The 19368-nt window shown below is 44.4% G+C and overlaps 2 protein-coding genes across 2 annotated transcripts; both read right to left on the bottom strand.

Annotated features, from left to right (window-relative positions):
* Nucleotides 1–15378: 15378 nt before the first annotated feature.
* SERLADRAFT_406457 (uncharacterized protein) lies at nucleotides 15379–16167 on the bottom strand (the record flags this gene model as incomplete). Its single annotated transcript, XM_007315349.1, has 5 exons — nucleotides 15379–15572; nucleotides 15654–15708; nucleotides 15756–15824; nucleotides 15882–16041; nucleotides 16097–16167. The coding sequence occupies 5 exons, from the start codon at nucleotides 16165–16167 to the stop codon at nucleotides 15379–15381; spliced, it is 549 nt and encodes a 182-aa protein (XP_007315411.1).
* A 1243-nt stretch (nucleotides 16168–17410) lies between these two features.
* Nucleotides 17411–17798, bottom strand: SERLADRAFT_381935 (uncharacterized protein; the record flags this gene model as incomplete). Its single annotated transcript, XM_007315348.1, has 1 exon — nucleotides 17411–17798. A coding segment is annotated over one exon (265 nt), but the record flags the coding sequence as incomplete, so codon positions are not given.
* Between the last annotated feature and the right edge of the window lie 1570 nt (nucleotides 17799–19368).

Raw genomic sequence — 19368 nt, 5'->3', positions numbered from 1 at the left:
AGCTCTCAACTCCCATTTCTCCATTGCTTCAGCGTCAGTCCCAGGACACTTTTCAGCGCCAGAGACGAGCCTCCACAGTCCCTTGGTCATCAACCAAGCTTGCATTTCACCACTCCACTGGGAGTAGTTAGTGCCAGACTTGGGATGGAACTTGGGATCAGAGTCAGACATGATGGGTGTTGTATAAGACAATAGAGCAATGATAAATGATGTAGGAGACGGCTATAGGCGATGGAATAGTGGCAAAGACAATGGGCAACAGTAGGAGGCGAGCAGATAAGATGGTGAGGCGGTAGAGAGAGGATATGGAGAGGGTCAGAAAGTGCAAGGATAGGTCCAAATAGGGTCCAAAAAGCATCCAAAAGCGATCCAGGAGGGTGCTAAGGCTTCCTAGTGCTGCTACAGGGTTACGCCTGTGTTCCCCTTTCAATTCCACACTGATATTAACAGAGAAATCGCCTCGAGACAGTGTTGGTTAATAGGGCTTGTATATGAGTCAACAAAGTGACTTAAGCTCCCCAAACACCGCAGACTGAGAGAGGCTCTAGGCAACAGCAAACTGAGGCAATGCAGGCGAGCTTCACAGTCTATAGGCTTGTTCTATCTGATAATGGACAGAGTAGAGAAGATTGGAGCTTTATGCACACACCAGATATGCCAAAAAGCGAAAAATAGGGCAAAAAGTCGAAATTGATGCAGAGACAGATAAGATGGATGGATTGCCACCAAATCAGAGGTATAGGGAACGTCTTTATAGAGTAATAGATGGCCCAAATATCACAAGAAGTGAAGCACAGGATGTGGAGATATGCAATAGGAGTCCAATAGGGGTGAAAGTGCCAAAAATGCAAACTTCACAGAGGATGATGGAGTGGATGGATTGCCCCCAAATTGACGGTGTAAAGTGCAATAGTATAGGGTAGTAGATGGCTCAAATAGGGCCAAGATCCGAGCACAGGATGTGGAGATATGGAATAGGGGGCCAAAAGGTGATCAAATGATGATGAAGGCTCACAGAAAGATCCAGCTCAAATCCAACCGCTCTGACAGGTCTCCTAGGGTTATTTAGGCCGTAGAAGACGATGGTAGAAGTTACAGGACGATCAGATAAGGATTGGGCGAGATATGGTGCAGATAAGACCAAAAAAGCGTCCGAAATGGGGGTAACTTGCAACAAGGAGTTGTTGTTGGAGATCAAGATGAGATCAGAGTAATCTGAGGTGATGGATGAGATAATAAGAGTCCCAGAAGACAATGGTTACGATGGATAAGCAGTAGGACACTTGGATGGTGAGATATGAGGTCAGGAAGATGGCTAGAGCACAGGGCTCATAACCTATTAAGAACAAAGCTTGAAGGAAGTGTCTAGCCACTTGCTGAGAGCAATCAGGGACTGGAACTAGAGTCCAATGTGAGTAACTATATTATTAGAGAGTATGACAGGTATATAGTACCTAGAGTCCAATGTGAGTAACTAGAGAATAGGAAGCATTGGACTCTGCAGTACTGTCCGAAGTTTTGTAAACAAAGGTAAACAAAGCAGCCATAAAGGCGAAATAATAGAGAACACAATCAATAGTGAATGATAGAAGAATAGATAGAGAAAGGAATGAAAATATATAGGTAGCACAAAGGTGCAGAATCACCAAAACTAACACATCTTTGAGTCTGATTTTTTGCGTTACAAACAGACTTTGCCAATCATCATACATTCATTTGCTATGCCTGCAAATGGGTCCAGTAAAACAATCCCAGATCAACCTCAATTGGCACCCACTCTTCTCTCAATCATTGATGACTTCAGATATGGACAGATCCTTAGAAAGTCTGAAGCCAATTTACAACTTGTTGGTAGAATACTCCAGGAAAGTGCCAAGTAAACTTACAAGTTCTCCGAAACACAAGTTCTTGATCCCTATGTCTCCATGTTGGATCAATTCGAAGAGGATAGCCAAATCACTAGAGGAAGAGATTGTTCTCCTCAGAACTAGCCTGCAGTTTGAAGAGGCCCAATTCCTGACTTGCAAGAAGAGCTTGATAGACTGGTTAGAAGGGACACCATAATTAGAACTTGAAGAGCTGCCAAATCTGACAGTGAGGGTGAATAACCCTGAAAGAAATTAACAGTCAGATCCATCAGGCACTTCAAAACCCCCCTTACTTCTTATTGTTCCAAATACATCTCCTCTTCTCTCCAAAAAACAAACTAATTCCTTGCTGATTGGTCTTTTGGTCCCAAACAAGTTAAAAGAACAATCCTTGCCTGTACTTTCATTCCAGAACTCCCTTACTTTGAATGGGACAAGATCATATCAGGAGTCTCACTCAATGTTGACACCATCTTCATAGGATTGTTTTCCTCAGAGCTGGATGAAAGGTCAAAAGAAAAACTCGGAGGAATTGAGATCTCCTGTGCCAATCCCGAGCCTTCTAAGTTGGTTGTCACCACTTAAGACTGGTCTACCACTTGGAACTTAGTAGCCAGAGCTGATTGGATGAAGTTGATGAATATGAAGAGTACATCAATCAAAAGTTCAGTAGCACTAATGAAAAGTATCCCTTTCAAGTTGTCCTCTTTGACAAGGCAGTTTGACAGAGGATTGGTTACAGACAGGACCTCCAACTCAATGATTTCCCCTTTTTCTCAGATTTCTGGAATTCCAACTTCATATCCTTTGGTAAACAATTCTGCACAGAAAAACTATCATCTCAACTTCCCAGAATCAGAACTCCTCACTCTACCAACCCTTTCAGGAGATGGAATTCAGGCTCCTGCACTAGACCAGGAAACACATGTCACTTCAAACACATCTGTGAATTCTGTGGTGGTAATCACCCCAAAAAAGACCATCCAAAGTAATAAACCTTGTTTCAAGCGGGATCTTATCTGGGACTCCAACCACTTTAGCTTTATTCCCACTGTCAGAACCATGGCCTCTTCGGAGTGACAGAGCTACAGAGTAAGGAAATGGAGTAATGGAGTATGGAGGACGAGATGGGGAATCGGCTTAGCTTGTGCGCTAGACCCTTTCACGGACCTTGGTCCCTAACTCGTTGGAAGTGGACAGAGGAGAAGTAGAGGATGAAAGGGAGCAGAGTAAAAATCCTTTGAAGAAGGATCGGGAAGGTCTTTAGAAAAGGACTGGTAAGAAAGCGAGGGAATCTAGTTGATATTTAAACTGCAGGAACGGAGTACAGGAGTTACAGCTTATATACTGTTGGGGGAGCAGGAGCTCGTAAGGAGTAACTTGTAATGTAGGTACAGAGTTCCATGTGGACAATTATCTAGCGAGAGGAGAATGTATGTGCGAGGAGTGTATTAATAAGGTCTAACTACAGAGTCCACAAGGAATACTAGAGCGTACAAGGAGAAACGTAGGGCAAACTAGAAGTCCAGGAGTATTGGAGTGGACAACCGGAGTACCATGTGGGAATGGAGCGTAGAATTATGCCAACCAGAAGACCACAAGGAAGGTAATCCCAAGTATACCGATGGTTTGGTGGTTTCAGGCCCAGAGAACAACTCCTTCGGAAATGTCGGAGTTCTATCTTCTGGTACGGATATGACACCCACAGTGTATTCCTCACTCTTTGCAGATCCCCTTCCTAAGCCACTCCTACTTGACATTAATGAACCCTTCAGCAAATGTCACAATTTGTCAGCATGTCATATCCGTGTCAGAAACCATAGTTCTGGAATTCTGAAGAAGACAGATTCCCAAGTCTGAACCCCCAAATCTTCGGTACTCTTGGAATTACACTCCTCATGTTCTACTGTTCGGAATAACCCTGTACCCCACCCTCACATGGTACTCCAGATATCCACTCCAATACTCCTGCACCAAATTTCTAGTCCACCATACATTTCCTCCACATGTTCTCATATTCCTCATGGACTCTGTAGTTTAGACCTTATGGTACACTCCCCCTACATATGATTTCCCCTTGCTAGATAATTGTCCACATGGAACTCTGTACCTACATTACGAGTTACTCCTTACAAACTCCCATCCCTCTGATAGTATATAAGCCATAGCTCCTGTACTCCATTCCTGCAGTTTGAATATCAACTAGTTCCTCTCACCTTTATTCAACTCTCCTTCTAAGTTTTTTGGTCCTTCTCCAAAGGACCTCCACTCCACCTCTCATCCTCTACTCTCATCCATTCCACTCCAACAACTTAGGGACCAATGTCTGCAGAAGGGCCTAGCGCACAAGCTAAGTCAATCCCCAACCTCATACTCTGTTCCACCTCCCACCTTATCTCTGCCCTCTGAACTCTGCTACTCTAAAGGTCACGGTTCTGACACACACCATCAATATGCTGCCATGATTCTTTGTCTCCTACAACATGGGCTGCCAGCTTTGCGCCACACATCATCATTCATCCCCCAACTATGTGGGTATTGCAGCACGCTGACAAATCTCATTACAGATATCAACTAGCTCTTGTGTTTTATTATACTACACAAAATACTGTAAAGCGGGAATCTCAAGGCTTTTTCCCACACCGCAGCAACATTTAAGTACATATTTGTTTAACTAGATACCATACAATTATACAGACATAAATGCATATATTTAAACTAAAATTTCTGAGTGTCACAACGACTTGACCAAAGGTTATGCTGTTTGTGTGCAAATCATCAAGTTGTTTTGGATTGATCTATAGATAAGATAGGAAGCTATACTAATAATCAGCTAGCTATTCAAGAAGGAGAAAAAATGTAGAGGGTCTCACCTCAGACCTTGTTTCAGAGTCTGAGGTGATACATGGCAACCAGGCCCTCTTTATAGGTAAGTAAAATAATGAGATCAAAATTTTTGATGGTATATAGTGGTTCACGGGCCACCCTAACTTACTTGCCTTCTTTTCTAGGTGCTTTGTACCAGCTTGTCTCAAGACTCAACATGTTTATTTCAACACTCCCCCTCAAGCTACACAAAGCCTGAGCTCGGTGGCAAAATGTTTTGCCTTAGTGGATGGCAGGGCCTTGGTGAGCATATTGGCAATCATATCCTCTGTCGGGCAGTAGATCATTTCAATCTTGCCCTGTTCGATTGCGTGATGTATGAAATGTAGGTGTATGTTGATATGTTTGGTTCTGGCATGGTATTGATTATATTTTGCCAGGGCTATTGCCAATTGGTTATCACAGAATAGAGTCGGCATTGGTGCGTCATTCCAGTATACTTTTTCCATGAACATCCTAATCCAGAGGAGTTCTTTTGTGGCGTGGGTTGCAGCCACGTACTCGGCTTCCATCGTTGACAGTGTGACCAACTCTTGCTGTTTTGAGAACCAGGAGATCGTTCCGCCGCCATCCAGCATGATGGCATATCCCAAGATAGCACGGCAATTTTTACGCATGCTGCTATTAGCATCGCAATAACTGGTAAGCTCTTCCCTTTCTGGTCCATAGCATAGCCAAAGCTCACACGTCCCTTTCAGATACTTCACCACTCTTTTCACCGCCTCCAAATGCGCCCTCCCAGGATTCTTGACAAACCTCAATAGTATGGCTACAGCGTGTGCAATATCTGGCTGAGTGGCAATCACCGCATACATGAGGAATCCTATGATCTCTCGATAGGGTGTGTCTCTCATAATTCTCAGGCATCTTGGGGCACTGATCTTTTGTTAGATATGTGTTCTCCACCATTGGCATCAACAGGGGCTCCGTATCTTCAAGGCCAAAATGTTGGACTATGGCATCGATATACAAGCACTGAGAGAGACTTATCGTCTGGGTGAGTCAATTCCCCTTTATTCTCATTCCCAACATCCAATGCAATTCTCCAAGGTCACTGACTTCGAAGAGTTTTGATAACTCACTTTTCAGGGTGGTCATACAGGTAGCTGTTGGCGTCACAAGTGTCATGTTGTTAACATGCACTGCTAAGATTGTGAGTTTGTTTCCTCTCCGTCTGTGAAAGACTGTGTTGTCTGATTCACAGCGTATCAGTCCAATCATTTTCAGGTTTTCGCACAAAGTCTGATACCAGCAACGGCCAGCTTGCTTTAGGCCATACAAAGTTTTATTCAAGAGTAGGACTTGTTCTTCTTTTCCCTGAGTGATGTAGCCAGGAGGTTGACGCATGTATATGACCTCATTGTCATTGAGTTCTCCATTCAGGTATGCACTCTTTATGTCCATTTGATGGAGTTCCCAATTTTCATGCACAGCCATAGCCAGGATAATTTGCAGTGAGGCCATTTTTGCAACAGGTGCAAAAGTATCAAGCAACACCTTCTACTTGGCTAAACCCTTGTGCAACTAACCTTGCCTTATATTTGTCAATAGCTCCAGATGCGGTCTTCTTAACTTTGAAGACCCAGCAGCTACTGATGACATTAGCCCCTTTTGGTTTCTCGATGTGAGTCCACGTTCCAGCTTTATTCAGTCTCTCTAGCTCTTCACTGATCATATCTTTCCATTTGTCCCAATCAGGGTGTTTCTTTGCTTTTTTGACGGTTCTTGTTTCCACGCTGTCAAGGTCAGCCATGCATGCAACTATAGCCACATTTTGGGCTAAGTCTCTCATGGCCTCATCATCTTGTTCTTCTTTGTCTCTTCCTTCAACATCGTTTATATTTAGCTGGATTCCTCTAGGTAAGATGGGTCCCTGCTTGAGTCCAGACACTGACCCTTTTCCTTGAAGTAGATCATGTACATATTGCGCTGGTTAACAAATGCAAGTGCTTTGACGGGGGGCAGCTGGAGGGGCTGGCGGTTGAAGAGGAGGAGGTAGTTGGTGGTTTTGGAGGTCAGGTGAATTAAAGGGTGCGTGGGGATTGGGTGGATTGATGGGTACATCATCCATAATTTTGATGATCTGATTCTCTTTGGGGGCTTGATCAATATCAAGGAGATCATTCTCCCCCTCAAGCTCAAAGGGAGTCTGATCATTGTTAGCGTCTGGTGAGTCGTTTCTAGGTACAAAAGTGACAGATCATTCTACACTGACAGTTCGTTTATCTGCCCAGAAAATTCTATGGCCTTTGCTTTCTGCATCAAAACCCATCTATTGGCCTGTGCGCGCGTGGGCATCAAGCTTTGTCCTATCAGTGTGATGCACCCGTATGTGGCTGCCCCATTCTCTCAGGTTGGAGAGGTCTGGCTTGACGCTATGGGCCGATGAAGCGGTGTCATGCCGGTAAGTGCCTTTGTCGATATTCAATTTTTAAGCCAGACAGCATGTCTGACTGCCTCTCCCCACAGATATTTAGGTAGGCCACTTGCATGTAGCATAGCGTGTACTTTCTCCACAAGAGTGTGTTCACTCGTTCTGTTTGGGGGTGTCATGGACAGTTAATTTTCTGACTATCCCCATCTTTTGCAGGTATTCATTACACTCTCTGCTCAAGAACTTGCCGCCTCAATCACTGTGTAGGATCTTGATGGTGGTGTTCATGTGATTTTGCAGCCATGCCTCGTACATGCAGAATTGCGAGAAGGTGTCGCTTTTGTTGCACATTAGGAAAAGGTGAGTTTCTCTCGCTTTGTCGTCTGTGAAAGCAAAGTAATGTGACAACACTAACAAGACACAGTCTTGGGGCACTGGAGCACAACAACAAACAAGCAGAAGAGTAATGAAAAGGAGGGATTTCCCCTCAAGGTAGGACCAAGTTAGTTGTTGGTAGACAACAGGAGGACTTGCTGAGTCCTACCCCATGTATTGCTCCTGTATATATACTAAAATACATGAGGTACTGTACAGTTGTAAATAAAGTTTAAAGTCCGATGTCTAGTATGTGACCAGTCACATGATGAGTCTAGACACTGGTCAGGTGTTGTGTCACATGACTGGTCATGTGACTATGAAAAAGTCGAAAATGTAAAGTAAAGTAAATGGTCACATGACTGGTGTTACAATAACACATTTCCGAACCTTTAATTTTCATTCTTCTCTTTAACCTTTTACTGTAGTTTTCACACTGCATGCCATGTGGCACTTTCCCTTTTGTTCAAACTCCACTTTCTCACGCTGCGATGCCTTTCTTCTTATTTTAGATACAAACTCTCTCACGCAGTGAAGCTGGTCATACGAGCTAGGCCTCATGACATCATCAGCCACTGCCTTTATCAACTGTACAGTACATATATACAAATAAACTTGTAGTAGTATAAATACCCCAATAGATCAAGGAGACTCCTCAGCGAGTCCTCCTGTTGTTTACCAACTAACTCGGTCCTACCTAAGGGGTAACCACTCCCTCATCACTACCTTTATAGCTTGTTTTAGTGTGCACCGGAGTAACTAACTCTTGGTTGTTACAACTGGTTATGTGACTTGGAAAAAGTAAAAGTAAAAGTACGAAAAGTGAAGTGTAAGTAGGTACTGGTACATCAATTGTAACAGCAGACTAGATCCCTTCTTCTTTGCACTCAACTATTGCCAGGTTGGCTTGCTCGGGTTTCTTCCCCTTTTGATCACTGTCAGGATCTTCAGCTTTCTTTTCTGGTAGGTTTTTTTTGCCTTCACTTCAACGATCGCATCTCTTGCTTGGGCAGTCTCGGCTAAGATGTCCTTTTCCCCCACAGTTATAACACTTATTTTCATTCTTCTCGGATGATCTATCCTTGGAGTTATGTCTCACTCCTCGGCCTCAACCTCAACTTCTACCGCCTTGATTACCCCTTTTGGACGACATAATTGCGGACATGGTGGTGTTTTTGCCTTTTGGGTTGGGACATTTTGTCGCAATGGTGAGTCAGTTGTATTCCTGTAGTAGGTATATTATGAGGGTTTCAGGGTCAATAGATTTCCCGTTCAAATGGGCAGAGGCGGATAATTGGGAGACGAGCTCAAGTACATTGGGGGTAGGGATCGGATAATGTTTGACAACTTCTCTTTGTCAGATAATTGGATGCCTGCAGCACTAAGCTGCTCCCACATATCACAGATTCTATCAATGTGAGTACGCATGTCTGACTTTTCAGAGTAACGTAGGGCCGCTAACCGATCCCTTAATTCAGATTGGACCAATTTGGTCTTGTTTTTGTTTTCCTGGACAATGGATTGCCACATATCAGCAACAGTCGTCTTATGGAGTATCTTTTGTAGCGTTGAGTCTGGGATTTTTTGGCCCAGGATGTTTCTCGCAAGAAACTCCTTCTTTGTCCAAGTAGCCAGTGCTTCATGCTGGGCTTGGGATATCATTTGTGCTGTTCCACCAGGCAATGGTGGGGGTGGCAACAGTTTGGGTGCAGTTCCCGGTAAGTGCTCAACGCACTCTTTGTCAGCCAAAGCCCACTCTAACCTTGTCTTATACATAGACTGATGGCTCGAGTTTTGGCACTCCTAGCGACTCCTTGTTGTCAACATTGTCGGCAGGGCTCATAACCTCAAGTTGTTTTGGATTGATCTATACATAAGATAGGAAGCTCAGATCTTGTTTCAGAGTCTGAGTATACATTTAGATAAGTACCTATAGATAAGATAGGAAGCTATACTAATAATCAGCTAGCTATTCAAGAAGGAGAGAAAATGTAGAGGGTCTCACCTCAGACCTTGTTTCAGAGTCTGAGGTGATATGTGGCAACTAGGCCCTCTTTATAGGTAAGTAAAATAATGAGATCAAAATTTTTGATGGTATATAGTGGTGCACGGGCCACCCTAACTTACTCGCCTTCCTTTCTAGGCGCTTCGTACCAGCTTGTCTCAAGACTCAACATATTTATTCCAACAAATCATACCTTTCCCGGCTTGGTTGTGCAGATATACAATGTGGTAAACGCATAAGATACAGTCCACGAATTATTCCACTAATCCCTGGAAACCACTGGAACCCCCGTGGTGTATTACACAGAACATACGTGGGGTCACCGACTGGCTGTGGTCACCTCGCTGGTAACCCCGCCCGAACGGGAAGGTCGTGTGACCACTCCAGTATGCAGGACATTGCCAGTGCCCAGACTCGCAAAACCTGGGTTGCGAATCCTTCGGCTTCAATGGTCGATTGGAGCGGAGTATGAAAACGCGAGGGATCGGACGGATCAAAAGATTCTCATCCACAGTCACTGTCTATATGATATGCAGCGTTCAACACGGCAATGCCAGCGTCAACCCTTGATTGAACAAGGTGTCGAAGCCCTGTGGTCATCTGCCAGATGAGTTATGCCAGTCTCACTCATGGCAGCCCAAAGGTGAGTTCTCTTTTTAATTTTTAATTTACTTTTTTTTTCCCCCTTGTGTCTGACCAGAGGAGGACTATGAACGGGGGCACATATAACCCATTGTGCTCCCGTTCTTTTCTATTTACTGGATATTTTTACCAGAGACCACAAACGGGGCACATATAACCTATTGTGCTCCGTTTTTTTTAAATTTACTTTATATTTTTTTTCACATAACACACACTCTGTTCTTTTCTTTTCAATTAATTTTAATTTTACTAATTCAATTCTGTTTTTACTCTATTCAGATGAACAGAACAAACAGGGCATGTTGTTCCCGGTGGGGACAGTGTGTCCCGTTCATCTTGATTGCAGAGACCATGGTGAATGATGGTTTGTGACTTGAGAACCAAAGACCATGAATGGGGCACATATTCCCATTGTGGCCCATTCATTATGATTGCAAATTGTGGATAGAAGGGTGCCCGTTTGTCTCAATTGCAGAGACCATGACAAACAAGGGTTAAGACTTGAGAACCAAAGACTACAAATGGGGCACATATTCCCATTGTGCCCCGTTTGTTTTGATTGTAGAAGACCAGTTGTGTAAACATAGAAAGGTCCATTTCAATCATATTTCACTTTCTTCACATAGTGATTGAAACACATTTTCTGCACTAACTGTTTGAACAAGCCAAATGTAGACCAGTTGCGAAAACATCGAAAGGTCTGTTTTAATTACTGGTCAACTTTCACTTTCTTCACATAACAATAAAAAATATTTTCTGCACTAACTGTTCGAACAGGCCAAATGTAGACTGGTTGCAAAAACATTGAAAGATCTGTTTTCATTACTGGTTCAACTTTCACTTTCTTCACATTTATTTCACTTATGTATCCCAGATTAGCGGGGCTCTACTCTTCAAATCCATGAGTACTCTCACATAGTTTGTTTCAACAGCGACAAAATTCAAGAACCAAGAACCTCTGAAAGGTTTGTCACTGCCTGCATTATTCGGTTCATAAGGATCTCATAAATACATAGAGATTGGCACACAATTCTTTAGGAGAAGACTGATCCCCCATTTATCACACTGGCTGTTCACATCACTCGTTCACCACCCATTTCACCACTTGCCTTCAAGCAACAGCGCATGTTGAATGAGACTCTGATAACATCTACCACTGAAACGGTGATTGGCCACTCTTCAGCCAGCGAACCAGAGCTTTTATTTGTTCCTGAAACCCCTGGTGGTCTTGTCAGCGAGCCAGGCCCTGCAGTGACTAGAAATCATGTGCTGCCTGCCTTTGAGTCTCCTCGTATGCAGCATTCCCTTGACACCCTCAACATGGAGTCACATGAGGTCCGGCTTCAGATAGCTGCAAAAGAGCAAGAGGACAAGCAAACAAAGGGAACATATAATCAGCATGTGAAACATTATGAGAATTGGTGGATTCAGAATCAGGCTAGTGTGGTCGCCTCAGATGCTACAAGGGCTACTATCCCTCCTTTCCCAATTACCGCTGCAAAAGTTGCTATGTTCCTTGCATATGAGACAACACATGAGAAGGTTAGTTGCATTCTTGAGTTCTCTCCAAATTGATGTAGCTGATGGCCTACATATTCTTGCTTAGCGGAAGCGTGGCAGCAATGTCGAAACCATTCAAGGCACAACAGTAGGAAAGTCTCAGATTTGCCAGGCCATCAGTGCCCTGGAGTACTACCAGCTTCAACATCAGCATCTGTATCCCAGAGCCCATGAGACACATTCAAGCCTTCGCTCTGATGTTCGAATTTGCACCTTTGAATCAGCTGCAAAACATAATGAGCCGAAAAGGGTGGAACAAGCTCAAGCATTGAAAGCCGCAGGGACTACATCTGGTAAGTTTAGTGATAGATTTTTTTCAATCTTGCATGCAATGCTAATCTGTTTTCATTTTTCCTAGATACATATACAAAGGAAGAGCTCACTCGGCTGTCGCTTTGGTGTTTGATGGACTTTACAGGCCTGCAGTATATATGCCTTGGTATAAGAGACCGTGCAATGCTTTTATTATCTTCGGCCACTGCATTTCAGGGTGAAAGTTGCCGAATGCTACTTTGGTCAGATCTGTTTATGATCAAAAGTCCCTTGAATGACACCAAAATTCCGGTACGTACAAGCTAAATTGTTTGAGCTACTCAGGGTGATCATATTTTCTTGAAGGTCCTTGTAGCTCTAGCTGATAATGCCAAACACAACCAGACGGGCAGAGTAGATGAGCATGGTGTTATTCGACACCGGTTTGTTGAACATTGTGCTGTGAATGCAACAGCTATGCAGTTTTTTGCCCGCTTCCATATGCTTGGTTTGCCACTGCCTGTTTTTGCACCTGACTTCTCCAATACAAACTATGGTGAGTATGGCTATTGGGAATGGTATACTTATCGTCTTTTTCCTGCTGTGGGATTGGAAACAAAAGAAATGTCATATGAAAGTAAGTTCTATTGTGTTTATCACCATCAAGCCATGTCTCTGAATATAGCCTCATTTACTTATTCTTTATTTCACAGATCATCGAGACCGGGTTAACCTAATGCACATGAAAAATAACATATCAATCACCAAAGTCACACATGCAGGGAGACACTACGCTGCTCAAACAGCTCGTTCACATGGTGCCACAGTGTCAGGAACAAAGGCCCTTGGTGGATGGAGCCAAGGTGGATCATTCACTCCTGTCTATGACCCTGCACTACCTATGGATGCTATTCTTGGTGCTGCAAAATTCAATGGCCAAAATCCTGAGCAGTATCTTCTTTCTCATGGCTGCCTTTGTAAGCCATATCAGCTTTTTACTGTAATTTGATACTCAAGCAAGCCATAGCTCCACCGGCAGAGCTTCTTTCCCAGATATTCCCTTGGGTAGAGCAAAAATGTTCTGCCCTTTCAGAATGTGTCCGGAGCAACAGACTAGCAAAAGACATTGCCCTTGAACAGTTTCTACAGGTTATGACTTGGTTCCGTCTTGTTCTTTTACAAGATGGTGCTGTTATGTTTTCAAATTATCCTAATCTTCCTATTTTCCGGTATGCTCCATTCAATACACCCCAGTTTCATGAGTTTGCTGCAAATGCAACAACTTCTATTTCCCGTGCCAAAGAACAGGCTCGACTAGCATTTCAGAACCTTCCCAAACACCTTGTTCAGAGCCTACGTGGCTTGATAACAGGTGCTTCACTCAAACAAGAGGCCCAACGTGCTGAGAATGATGTCAGATGGAATAATATGAATGAGAGACTAGACCAGCTACATGGTTTGGTGGAGATGGTCCTTGGTTCAAAAGGATCTCGTCGCAAGAAAAATATTTATACTGGTAAGTAGTTTCACGTCTCCTCTACTAGTATCACTGGCAGCATAAACTCAATCATAATATGGCATATTCACTAGCTGCAAGAACACAAGCAGACTTGCATACACAAATTACACCACCCCCATTATCTCTCAAACATGTACCACCCACTATTCATGCTCCCCCAAACCTTGCAGCCACACCTATCATTCCAAACATAACCATTAATCTCTCATCTGCTTCGTTTAGCACACCAACAGAGAATAGAACAACTACCATCTCACCAGTACTGCATACAAACACAATTGTGCATACTAGTTCCACTCAACCTACTGAACCAGAAACAAATGTTGTTTCTGACATACGTGCCAAAAAATGAACAATCTTAATAGCAAAATATGGAAACCATCTTAATAGTCACCAGCGGGAGTGGCTTGAAGGGGAATGGGTACCATACTACCGGTACCAGCCTACCCTGGATATTTCAGATATATGGACAGAATGGACTGAAGGTTTAAACGGGTTTCTATCCACTCGGGAGTTAACAGAGCAATGGGGGGCCAAATGGTGTCGCAACATTGGTTCTCTAAAGACTAAGTGCCAGCGTCGGAAGAAGGTTGTTGAGCTGGTCAATGCACTGGTGGAAAAACCCCGTTGGGACATTGCACTTGCTCTTCGGTTCTTGGAGGAAAAATGTAAACCTCAATTCAAAGCACGGGCATTTTGTGACTATTTGGCAAAACACAAGGGGAGTGTACTCAAAGCAGCAATGCAGTATCCATGAGATAAGCATTATTGTTCAACACTTCATACTCTACTGTATAACTCGTACTAATACCAATTATTGTTATTAACAAGATTAAGGACAAAAAGTATTAACCATTGTTCTTACCCCTGCTGAGCTCAAAGGAAGTCCAGAAGGACTCGAGAGCCTAGAGGCTTGGGTTGGTGAAGCTTGACCATATCAACAACCTCTAATCGTTCTTTGGGACCTCCTGCACCAAAACGCCGCAGTGTGCGGACTGCTTTTTCAGCCTCTGCCATCTATGTTGCACCAATATTTAGTGCAACCTCAATGTTTTTCTTCGTCACACGATGTGTCCCATTCAAAAGTGTTGTTCGTGGAACCTTGAAATGAACCTCGCAAAAGTCCACTGCAAACGTCCATGATGACACAATGTCATAGTTTTCCTGGACATGATTTTGCCGTTCTTTGAATTCCTGATAGCCAATGCGAGATGAAAGTCGTTCACGGAGCCACAAAACATGATCAGTTGAGATAGACAACTTTTTCTCCCTCCGTCCCCTCTTATTTTCTTCTGTGTTGGCAGTAGAAGATACTGTGTGGGCCTTTTTGAGTGGACGGATTTCACTTGCGCAACTCAATCCTGCATTAGGGATATCTCTCAGCAAAGCTTCTGAATGCAACAACTATCAGCCTTACCATACTGAGATCTTTCCAATGATGGTGTTTCTGATCTACTCTGCAACTTTGACCCCAGCATGTTACAACGTGAATGCTCAACAGTAAGCTTGAAGATATTCTCATTAGAAATCACAAGTTGCTGGGGATCCGGTACCATGTCTTCAAGGGTCTCACCAGGACCAGTAATCAGAAATGTTTGTCAGTACTCCGGAAAAATGGGGTCCAGGTAAGACAGTTTGATAGAACCTTGATCAATGAGCATGATTAGTTTAGACAAGGCAGAAAACTTGGATATATGGTAAACATACCAGACAGTGAAGCGGAGGTCAACTGTAGCTTTTGAACCAGCTCCTAGACACTTGCATGCCAGTAATTCTCATTCCATTGGCCCTGTTCTTCTATTAGGATGGTGCATGTTGTTTTTGCCAGATTTTCAATACAACGCAGATCATGGATGTATATGCGCACATGCCACTGAAAAATTTCTCAGTACGATCATCATAGTAATGGTTCTATGGCGCATACTTGTACTTGACAAGTGTGAATGGCCGGACTCCCACCCTGGACTATAAGTGTGGGCTCTGTACGCTGATAACCCCTTTGAGAGCACTCCTGACAGTCCTCTGCATTGACAGGGCACAGCATCACAGATGGCAGGTGAGGTAAAGAGCTGTCATTCCCTTGAAGAACCGCTTGAAAAGCGGGGGGAGGAAAGGACTCAGTTGTGATTTCTCAGCAGTTTGGTGAAACGGTCTCACCTTCTAATGACGCACTGACATTTTGCTGCTGAGCATGTTCAAGTTCAAGGCATGTGGGGACTTCGAGAATCTATTTTCATCAAACAAAACTAGGGTATAATAGTCCAACTGACCTACAGCATTGGAAGAACCCCATCCTGCGGTTGTTGGCTTAAGAGCTACTGCAGGTGTATTTGATGCTGTCACCTGATATATATGCATATTGAAACAAACCCTTAGAATGATTGGTTTCGGGCCACTCACTGATATCACTTTTGTGAAACCGTACTTGGGTTCCAAGAGCACACTCATAATAAGCGCCTTTGCTGTCTTCGAGGAACTGAACTTTCTATTTCCATCAAAAGGCCACTTGTTGATCTGACGATGAACTAAAGCAACTAATTCACTGCGGTTTTTTAAATATCTGATTAACAGATACATCATGAATAAACATTTCCACAACGAGAGAATTGGCTCACAAATCATTGGCCTCATAAGCCACTTCCATTGTGCCTTCATTACTATCACTCCTGCCGCTAAGTTGATCCATTGCACCAGAGATTGAGGACGTCTATGTTCTGTCTAGCAGTGGTTGGGGTGTTAGGTGAGTTAGTGACTCCTATATTCAAACTCGTAAACAAAACAGATATTAGCTCACTGTTTCCGTTGTACTAGGGATTGTCAAATTTCATAGCAAGCGGCTCGGAAGATCTGGTTACTGTTACGCACAAAGTGCTTAACAAAGTCTGAGGGTTCGTCGAGTTTGTTCAAGGAGACTTATCCAAAGACAAGTTCGAGGATGTAATTCTGAATAGAGGGATTCCAACGGTTGTTGGTCTTCTTCCGTATGGAAGTCTGATCTTGGAAGTTCTAGCTTTGTAAGCGTGAACTGCGTAGAATCGTATTGGAGAATACTACTACTGTTACAAGCGTATTTATAGAGAAGTAAGTCGGCGATAGGAGTTACGTCCTATCTAGGGTAGGTCTGTCCGTTGAGGACTGAGTACTATACAAAGTAATAGAAGTGCGAGAGGAGCGGAAGTGTATGTGAGGGATGTGAGTCATCGGTCCGATGGTATAACCGATGAGTAAAGAGAAATGAGTAGTCCGTAATAGAGGTAGACAAATCATAACATTACCCCCTTACTTGCTTCGAATTTCACCGAAATTCGGTACCCTCGCCATCCATGTTGTAGCTGTCATCGTAGCTGACATCTCCATGTAATCCCTCCATCAGAATCCTATCTTCGTTTTCCCTACGAATAGGGCACCAATTGAAACTATGCCCTGGTGCACGTCTATCGCAGTCGGGGCAGTAGTAAGCTTCGCAGTAATATGTACGGTGATCACTCCAACCGCAGTTTTGACAGTAAGGAGCGTTGTCGTGAACGCCTTGGTGGTACTTTCGTCGGGTATTGGACGAGGTGTCGGATTTGGGAGTGGGGGGATCGTCATCTCCCAGGTTGTATGTTCCCGCGTACAATTGGTCAATCATGTCAGCGTCATCTACGTTGATTGGATTGGAAGGGGAGCCGGTCTCAGGCCTGCGCGTTACGCCAGGCGGACTGTCTTTCGGACTCTTCAACGTACGAGATTGCCGATTCGATGGAGTTCTGACGACGGGGATCTGGAGTATCACTTCTTGTCGGCCTAGTCGGGCTCCTCGTCGTTTCGTCAGGCGACGGGTTTGGGCGTTTGGTACTGGTTGAGGCGGAGGTGACTGCGGTGGTAGTGGTTCTGGGTTCGACCCAGTGGAACGGGGACTGGAGGGGTTCGACCCTTGTGAGGTCGGGCTGGTTGGGACGGTGGGAATGTATTTTTCCGCTAACTGGGTGGGCGGAGGTTGTGGAGTGGCGGTGGGGTAGGTGAGCTCCGGGGTAACACTGATCTGATCTGGGTATAATGGGGACCGGCGGGACAAACCGGGTGGAGGAGTACTCGTATAGCCGTCTCGCTCTATCCGCGTGCGTGCCTCGGTTAGCAAGATCTTCCCGCCTAATTCCAAATATGCCTTTGCCGCGTCCGTCTGCCCACTCAAGGAGTTCATCCTCAAGCGTCGTTCCAAAGATTCCAAAACTAACTTTTCCATCCGGAGTGCCTGACAGATACTCGAGTCCTGATTGTTGTGCCGCGAATGCTCGTTTTCCAACGAATGTAGTGAGTCTATGGCTTTCAGGAGTTCGTCAGCCACGAGGTCTATGTTAAGGAAAGTGTATAGGGAAGAAAGAGCGTGGTACGCATCGGGATAGCATTTTTCTGTTTCACGAAATAGATAGACGTGGGCGTTTTTGGCTGACATTAATTCTATGGCGTCAGAGACGTCAGCCTGGTTGTGTCGTTGCCCTCGGGCAAAGGACACTTGTTCGTCGGCTAGCATGTTGGCTTCGCCGGGTACAGAGTAGGTGGTGATGGGGAAGCCGGTAGAGTGAGAAGTAGACATGTTGTGTGTTTTGAGAGACAGAGGATTGGTGGTGGTGGGGGTGGTTGTCTCTTCAACGTAGTTTGTGGTCTCTCTTATAGGCTTCCAGTATCTCCGCAGCATTGGTCAGGTGTTCTTCTGGTTCCCATGAGTTTTCGGAATGAGGGTAATGGCGCCATTTGATCAGGTAACGGCATCCGCGTTTCCAGGGTTTGTGTCTAAGAATACTTTCTACTTCATATTCTTCTTCTTCGTTGATAAGGTCAGGTGGTGGTCGGATAAAGTTCGGTCCGTGAGTGTCGGTTTCGGTATACGGGGTTAGGAGGGATGTGTGGAAAACGTTGTGTATCCTCCAATGGGGAGGTAACGATAATCGGTAGTTTACCAGAGAGATCTTTTCTTGGATGCGGAAAGGTCCGATGTGTTTCATGTTGAACTTCTTGTATTCGGTGGCTTTTTCCCGCAGGTTGGTGTTTTCTAACCACACCTTTTGTCCTTCTGAGAATCTGGTGAACTTTCCGTTCGTTCGTTTCATCATCTTGCTTCTCGCTAGTTCGTGTGCTTTTAGAGCGTTCTCTCTTGCCCTAAGCAGTTCGGATAATCGTTTTTCTACTGACGGGATGTTTGTGGATCGGTGTTTAGTCGGGATTCCTCGGGGTTCGTATCCCATGAGGAGGTAGAATGGCGATTGGTTATTCGTGGAGTGTGGCCATTGGTTGTGGCAGAATTCGGCCGTCGTAAGGTACTTTGCCCAACTGTGTGGTTGATTCTGGCAAAAGATGCGGAGGTAGATCTCTAGTTCTTGATTGGATCGTTCTGTTTGTCCGTCAGTCTGTGGGTGGTATGCCGTGGAGAGTGCGGTTTCGATGTTTAGGAGTTTGTGGAGTTCTTTTGATACTTCAGAGGCGAATTGTGGGCCTCTGTCGGATATGATTTTGTCGTGTAGTCCAAACCGTTTGAAGACAGAGTCATGGAAGATTCGTGCAGTTTTGAGTGCGTCGATGGTTTTGTGGCAAGGTGAGAGGATTACCCCCTTACTAAGTCCTTGGTCTACCACGACCATTATACTGTCATACCCTATAGACTCGGGTAAGTCTGTAATGAAATCCACCGAGAGATACTTCATCGGTTCACTGGTCTTCGGTGTTTGATTCGGGATCAACGGTGCCGTGGTTGGATGCGTGTTTACTTTGGCTTGCTGGCAAGTTGCGCATCCTTTCACGTATTCCTCTACCTGTTTCATCATTCCTGGCCACCAATAGGACTTTTTTATTAGTTGATAGGTTTTTAGTCTTCCTGGGTGTCCTGCGGTTAGTGAGTCGTGGTGATTTT

The sequence above is a fragment of the Serpula lacrymans genome, assembly GCF_000218685.1.
Source record: "Serpula lacrymans var. lacrymans S7.9 unplaced genomic scaffold SERLAscaffold_4, whole genome shotgun sequence".
NCBI classification, from domain to species: Eukaryota; Fungi; Basidiomycota; class Agaricomycetes; order Boletales; family Serpulaceae; genus Serpula; species Serpula lacrymans.
The sequence above is the reverse complement of the archived record's forward strand: the minus strand, read 5'-3'. Positions and strand labels throughout refer to the sequence as shown.